At 35.5% G+C, this 7,948-nt stretch overlaps 2 protein-coding genes across 2 annotated transcripts in view; both read right to left on the reverse strand.

Moving 5' to 3' along the window:
• The window catches only part of LOC134423037 (loricrin-like), a 41,871-nt gene extending 40,841 nt beyond the window's left edge, over positions 1-1,030 (reverse strand). Inside the window, exons 1-2 of the mRNA XM_063165618.1 lie at positions 989-1,030; positions 177-221 (exon numbers count right to left, since the gene is read on the reverse strand). Coding sequence (XP_063021688.1) covers positions 177-221; positions 989-991 — 48 coding nt within the window. The 5' untranslated portion in view covers positions 992-1,030. The remainder of the gene's footprint in view (positions 1-176; positions 222-988) is intronic.
• Positions 1,031-1,321: 291 nt separating this feature from the next.
• LOC134422773 (putative defense protein Hdd11) lies at positions 1,322-7,674 on the reverse strand. Its single transcript, XM_063165156.1, has 6 exons — positions 7,516-7,674; positions 4,586-4,781; positions 3,572-3,708; positions 3,184-3,278; positions 2,043-2,151; positions 1,322-1,414 (listed from the first exon to the last, which is right to left on the reverse strand). Exons 1-6 carry the CDS (start codon positions 7,543-7,545, stop codon positions 1,337-1,339), a joined length of 645 nt encoding a protein of 214 aa, XP_063021226.1. The 5' UTR covers positions 7,546-7,674; the 3' UTR covers positions 1,322-1,336.
• Positions 7,675-7,948: the final 274 nt, after the last annotated feature.

Here is a 7,948-nt window from a genome sequence, read left to right on the forward strand (position 1 = left end):
AGAGTGGAGGCAGTGAACTTAGCCCAGGTACAAACACACTGTTTGCTGGATAAACACCTCTGCCATTCTGGGCTAACAAGCAAAGAAGATATTTCAGCACAATAAATGTTACAGAATTTTAGTCATTCAAGGTCACTGAAGGAAAACACACAAATGCTGGAATTTGGGACTCATACCTGACTGCCTGAATAGCTGCTCTGAGAGGAACCAGAAGGTCCAACCTGAAAAGAAGCCAGACTGGTATTTATTATCTTGTTGAAAAATTATTTTAAATAAGTGATTTTCAGAAAATAAAATTCTACTTGGTGGGAAAAGGAAGAACCCAAAAAGTAGTTTTCTATTACTTCATTCCACCGATATTAATCAAATCATTTCAGAGATCTTTCAAGACAAATAATCAACACTGTGCCAATCCAGCAGTTATAAATAACATAATTCTGCTGCTTGCATCCTTTTTATTTGACCTCACACACTTGATGTCCATCATTGAGGAGGAGATCTACACCACCACAATCATTAAAAAGCAGATGAAAGCTTTTTACTAATATGACAATGTAATCATTAACATATTTGCTGTGAAAAAGCAAAGGAAAAGAGGCTTCTTCACTGAGCTGTCAGTGAAAATTTTCAAAGGAAAAACATCAAATAGCTATATTTTATATCGAGATCATGATTTGCAGAAGGCAAGTAAATAATGATCTTGAAGAGCAAGAAAACACTAAGAATAAAGAGTGAAAAGAGAAAAAAGAAAACTTCTATTATAGAGCTACTACAGAATAGCAGAGAGAATCTGCAGAAGGAAATGGTAACAAGGCTGACAGGTCTTTGTACAGTTTTGGATTTTTAATCAAAAAAGATAAACTAACAAACAGAAAATTAAATTGATTTACAAGGGGGATAAAGACATGTCTAGAAGTAACTTTTGACTAGGCCTTGAGATCTTGGGCAGTTAGCAGTGTGTCAATGTCTTTGGAGAAGTAATATTTACCATGATGCATCGGCCTGTTGAGTAAGTCCCTCCACGCTGCAAGAGAATACAGGTTCCAGTTACTGTTTATTGACTGGTGTTAAAATATCAAATTACTTTAAACAGGAAATCAACTGAATTCACATTGATGGTCTGAGTGAAGAAATCAAGTTTTTAATTGCTGACAGTATATTACACATTTTAACAATCTCATTTGCAAACTGATGTTAACTAATTCAAAATAAAAATACATTCAAAACTGAATAAAAAAATGAAAGCATAAATGACATCTCGCTAGGAAAGTAATTTGAATGGTACAATAAAATCTTCATGCTACAAGCATGAAACAACTGGACTAGAAGAAGAACTCTAAAACTGAGGTAATTGGAAGTTGAGAAATTGAAGAAAAGTTGCTCTTACCTTGTTACATTCTAATTCTATCATAAGCTGTGGGGAAAAAAACAAAAGAGGAAGCATTACCAAATTATTCACTGGGGGAAAAAAAAGGAGTTTATTGTAGGAAACAGATAATACATTTGGTGAACTGAGAGATTTAAGACAGGTGTTCACTCTTGGTTACATCACAAGTTCACATAAATCACTGCTGCTGCAGTCCAATACAGTAGATTTGAGACTTTACTTGAGCTGCCATGTTTAATATGTTTCAAAGAAGCATAATTCTTGGCAAAAAAAATGTTATCAACTCCTTTCAAGAAGATGCTACAGTTACAGCTCCCAGGGGCTGAGGCAGCAGTTAAGAACAGCACTGTACATCAGAAGTACAGTACAGTTCTATAACCAATTCTATTTTCTTTTTTTTTTTTTTTTTTGCTTTAAGACATGGATTGTTTTGATAGATAATTACTTTCCTCATTTCTGTAAAGAAAAAGAGTATTAACTGTATTTTTGCATCATTTTTATAAGAGGATTATGCAGTTAAAAGGAAATTTTTGAAAACATCTAACAGTTTTGCCTTAGTTAAGGACTAAATGACAACAAGTGTATATCTTGTATCAAGACAAAGATACTTTAATTACTGTATTAATCTCTATCATTCAGATACACTAAAACATACCTTCCTTTTGCTTTTTCCTGTTGCATTAACTGACTCAGAAAGCGTAGGTGTGAGAGTTTTGCTTTGAATTCCAACCCAGAAGTTCTCTAGATTTTGAACAACAGTTGCACTAGAGGAAACAAAATAATTTATTTTCTATCAGTGTATTTAATTATAAAATACTAATAAACTCTTGTCCCCCTTTGCCCCCAGCCAAGAATATCCACTGTGTCCTGGTTTTAAGTTTATACAGTACAAGTTTCACAGAATACTTTTCCTTCTAGTGGCTTGTATTATTATCCAGCATAACTCTGAAGATAACTCAAACAGATGCTGAGAACAAGCAGAAGAGGGATAGACACTGTTTGAAGAAGCTCTGGCACCAGTGAGGAGCATTGGCTCAAATGTCCCTAAGAATTGTCCCACATACTGTGACAATCTGCATCTATGATGGTGAACTGATTCTCATGGCAATAATGAGTGGAAGCAATTGTGGTTTTGTATTCTTTTGCCTGCTCTTGGTATTCCTCAAGTTTTAATGAAGCAAGGCAAAGGTGGCCCTATCATAAATCTGCACTTCAAACAATACAAGCTATTGAATGTTTAGGTATTTTCCAATATACTTCAAGCATTCATTTGTTAGAGTAGGTGATGTTTTTACAAGGTTCACATCTGCAAGAAATGTAGCATTAAAAGTAGGCTAAATATGTCTTCTCATGTTTTCAGAAGTTAGTTCATAGGTCATACATTTATTTTAAAATTTATACTAGAAAAATTTACATCAAATTACTATTCTACCACTGTTCAAAATGAAGAAAGATATAACTGAATAGGTCTGAATTTCATTTTTTCAGGGAAGGAGTTACATTCATATTTTGTTGCTGTTGTAATTAAAGAATTCAAAATGTAAAAATGGCTACTTGAAGATCCATTAATTACATTATGCTTAATGGAATTATTTACAGTTATTAAGATCTTTAGGACATTAACTTTTACAACTATATCTTGAAATGGAAATAATTTAATGAACATAGTGTGAAGTTATGGCAAACTATGAAAAAAACTAAGTTGGACAAGAATATCTCAAACAGCAGCACGGGTATATCTCAATACAGAAGGAAAATTTCAAGGCAAAGAAAAAAAAAGAAAAACAACTATTTACATAAATTGAAGCTCTCCTCTAATATCATGTGGAGCAATCCATGTTGTTGTAACCTTCTGTTTCACATCTGAATTGGCATTACTCACTGCTGAATTCTGCAATTAAAAAGAAATACATATAATTATATAAGATGTAAGAGTGATTTTTAGCTATATTATTACAGACACTGTCTCTGCTACAATAGGTAACACTGATGTCCTGCTACAGAGAGCCAGTGAATTTCTATATTAGGTTCATATCACATATAAAGGATAGATGAAGTTCTTGAGAAAACCTAACCTTTTAAACTCTACTGAAGAAATAGCTTTGCTGTATAAAAATGATCCTTACTTCTATTATTTTAAAGAAACCCAAGCTCCAGTAAGTATTCCAAAGACCACACACATACCGTCATGTTATGGCACTCCAAGCCTTTAGTGTTTGGATCTGTAATTTTAAAAGTACCAACAGGAACATCTCCATCTATTTCTCGAGCTTGTAGATTAAATCCTTTAAAACCAGCATCTCCAAGTGCTTCTAGAGTTACTGTGAAAAGAGGCATTTTGAGAAATGTAAATTTCATATACCACCAAAACTGCCCAAATGTTTACCATGCAATTTGCTTCACTCCAAGGCACAAGATTGCATTGTGCAGAATTCTGCACAGTGCAGAAATTACTTTAAGCCCTGTACAATTTAAAACACCTTTCTTAATTGTAAGGGGAATGACAATAAAGGTAAAGGAAAAAATTTGGAAAGGTTATTCTCTGTAAAGTAACATGGAATTAATGATTTACTGACAATTACAAAAGGAATTCTGCTCTACCAAAAGGGCAGTGGCCCTGCTGTGAAGGTGCTCCATCCAAAAAGCAATTTGGGATTAGGAAAACAAAAAGAGGGTTTAAGTCACAATAGCTCCACCTCCTGCAATGTGATAAAATCTGGGAAGCAGCTCTTAGAAGGGTGACTCAAAATGTATCACTCTTAAGTAGCCCCATACTGCGTCCTGAATGTCTATTTTCCTGAAGGATGACAGCGTGTGAAGAACTAATGAGTAGGATCCCTTTGTATTGCAGAGGCCTGATTCAACAGCAAATAATCAAATACAAAGTTAACAAGCAACTAATTATTAGTCCAGTTTGGCTAGCTGTCCCACTCAATTTTAATTTTATCATAAAAAATACAGCATAAAGTTAAGATATATTTATTAGATAAAGAAAAAAGAAAGAAGGAATGCATATTCAGTTATACAAATATGTCCATACAGATATAAAACATAAAATATAGTATCTCAGGTGTATATGAACAAGATTGAAGTTAAAAAATAAATTATCTACACTGAGAGGGAAATGAGGGGATTTTTATGAAGATTGGTAATTCTGGAAGTCATGGACAAAGATTTTATGTCATTCAGATTGTTTACCTTGGACTTCATTTCCTGGCTCGAAGTTATCAAAAGATACAGCAATAATATATGGTGGTGCAGATGTCTGTGGTTCAACTTCATAATTTGGTAACAGAGAATCACAATCAATTGAAGTATTTGTCTGTGGAAAACCAAGGATTCCAGGCAAAAATATCCCACAGAACAAAAAAACAAAGCAGGAGTGTCTCCTCATCTGTGGAACAAAAAGACAATTCAGATCATAGTTACTTCTTTAAGTAGTTGCCTAATTGGCAAATATCAGCTTTTCTCCAGGACAAAAAACAAAGCAAGCCTAGAAAGCTGCTCTTTCTTTGCATTCATGTATTTTGAAGAAAAAAAAAATTACAATAAAATACTTTTATACACTGGCAGAAAAGTGCAATAAGAGACACAAATATTATAATTTAAAAATACAGAATTATTAAAGGGAGTTTAAATTTTCAGGTCAGCAATCCATTAACAGCCATGTCTGCTGCATTACACCTTTGAACTAGAAAAGTCCATAAAGCAAAGTTCCTCCTTGTTGCACTGGCAGATTTAGCTCAGCTCCGTGGCTATGCAAGAGCTCAGAGGGAATCCTTGCTCTCTCAAACTGTAGATATAACCATGATTAGCATGCTCTTCTTTGACTGCTTTCCCTACTCTCACTTTCAAGTGACAGTCAAGAAATCTAGTTAAATGCCCTGGAGTACCCTTAAAGATTTTCAAATATTTGTTTCCTGAAGGACTTAACAAAAGATTTCTGCAAAGTCCTCTGGAAATTCTAAACATTTTAAAAATACTAAATAACTACTGCATGCTTCCTATTAGTAAAGAATTACTATAATCAGTAAAGAAACTATAACCAGTACAGAAATTCACAAAAAATAACTAAGAGACAAGACTGAAGTTCAATTTTCCAGGACTGTCTAGGAAGAAAAAATGTATTTTCTTTATTGTTCACTTGCAATGATGGTAAACTATTTCCAAGAAAGAAAGGAAACATTTCCCAAAAGTATTCTCAGGTGTTTAATATCAGATTTTTCAGCCCATGTTCAAAATCTAAATATTCAACTGGCACTGAATAATAAGCACTACATACTTAAAAGGCCATTACACCCTATGAACAACTCACTCTTCCAGCTACAAAATTGCTGATACAGCTGTTCAATCTCCAGAAGTCTTTAATAATGCTATTTTACACACTGTCTGCTGCAGGATTGACTCATGTGACACAACAGACAGCAGCAGAAAGAACTGAGATATTTACTTGAGATTTTTTAAAGCATTTCAAACACAATGTAAGAGATATGTTCAATTTGTACCATCTACCTGTGTATCTTAATTCATGCAGAACTGTGTAAGATCATTTGGTTTTGTATGTGTAATGAAATAAGTAACAGAAGCATCTGGAAGCAGGGGAAAAATACACAACTCTGAACATTCATGTACTTAACTCTGAACTTCAACAACTTTTTTAGAAGCCACTGAGTCAACAAATAATAAAACAGGTGACTGTGAAATGCTGAAAGCTTTCCAAGTAGGATGATGAAGGTTTGCAAGGTGTCACAACTACTCAGAGCACCAACCAGGAAAGTGATAGATGCAAGTTATCACATCTTTAAAGCAGGTGAAGGCTGCATCTCTCCAAAGCCTCATCAAAGTGTCACTCTAATGGGATCCTGTGAGCATCATGTTTTGGTATCAGCACGCTGGGCGTGGTAATTCAATCTCTTGTGACGATTTTGACATGGCCCACCTCTAATTAAGTTTTAAATACAGCATGTGGGTGCTATTATATCAACAGATGTGGTAAACAGTGATTTAATATGAACCAGCCTATGTGTTGTTGAAATCTCTGTCTGACTCATGGAGAGATGGAAAAAAAAAAAGTCCGTTTCTAATTAGATGTTCCATTTCAAAGCACAAAGTCCTAGTTTAGCTAGGATTGGAAAATTGTCTGGAACTGCACTCAGCCATGAAAGAAAGCCAGTTTGAAATATTTCCTCTTTTTCTTGCTAGAAAAGAGCCAGAAATACAAGTACAACAAGTTGAAACATGGCTGAGATGCCTTCTCTTTGCATCAGCTCTCTGATTTAATAGTTCAAGAGGTATTCTAAGAGTCTCATCATGTCATCTTTTAGAACTAGCTTTTAGATGAGAAAGAGAGATATTAGCATCTTAAAAAATTCCAAGTCCAGACATGAGGCAGAAAACTTCTATGAGCTCTGAGTTCCAATATATAATCCATGCAATCATGTTACCTTGCATTACATATTTTACATTTTCTCTGTGCAACATGTAAAAAACCAAAAATTAAATATTTATAAAATAGAAGCATAGAGAATTCTGGCAAATAAATGTTATTTGCAAACTTCTAATTGGATATAATGATGAAAAATTAACTATATCCTCAGCTCTTTCATCTGATGGAAAAATTATAATTATTTTTTCATCACAGATTCAAATCTTGCTCCCTATGAGTCTATGTGGCCCTCACCTTTCCAACACCTGAGCTGCTACCTTAAGAATCCTATTCCATATTTATTCTAATATGTCTTCAAGCCAACAATTAAATCCCTGCTAGTTAGCTACTGCATTCAAAGTCTACTGGACTTGGGAAGAGTCACTTTGGTGGTTTGCTCCTCCAAAGCCTTGGGCAAACTTCTAAATAGAGACAAAAGCTGTTTAAAAAGCTTTTAAATATAGAGCATTTAATGAATATGATAAATACCTCTCCATAATTTGTAAAACACAGTCCTTGCAAGTCCACCCTGCCAACAGTTTAAGACTACCTCTTGTATAGCCCTTTCTATTCCCATTTTTTATGAGTATCTTTCTCCTTCTCCTAGATGCTCCTGATGAGCCACAGACACAATTCTCTAGCCCTTGAGAATAAGCATCACCAGTTAGTGTGCACCCTGTCAGACACATCCCCAGCAACACACCTTATCGACCAAGTGCTGATGCGTGGGCATCCTCCGGTGGCTCTGTGGTCAGTGCGGAGGAGCTGCAGCCGGGCAGTGCCGGCGCCCAGGAAGATGAGACAGAGCAGGAGGAGGGCTGGGCCAATCCGTGCCGAGGTGGGAGCCAGGGTGGCCAATCAGGGCTGGCTGTGCATCCTACCTGGAAATTGGGACACCACAGGTGGGACTGTCCTGCCCAGAGCTGGCGGTGACAACACCCTCCTCGCAGGTGAGTCACGCCCCTCTGACCTTTATCGAGGCATCTGGCACTGGCAGGGCTTCTGAAGGCTGGTAGCCTAAACCAGTATGTCAACTAAAATCAAAAGAATTATGTTATACAAAACCCCCTTACTAATATTTCATAACAATTCCAGTTAAGATTCTATATTAGTCTTATTAATCTGTTACCACAGAG

This window comes from Melospiza melodia, chromosome 11 (genome assembly GCF_035770615.1).
Source record: "Melospiza melodia melodia isolate bMelMel2 chromosome 11, bMelMel2.pri, whole genome shotgun sequence".
NCBI classification, from domain to species: domain Eukaryota; kingdom Metazoa; phylum Chordata; class Aves; order Passeriformes; family Passerellidae; genus Melospiza; species Melospiza melodia.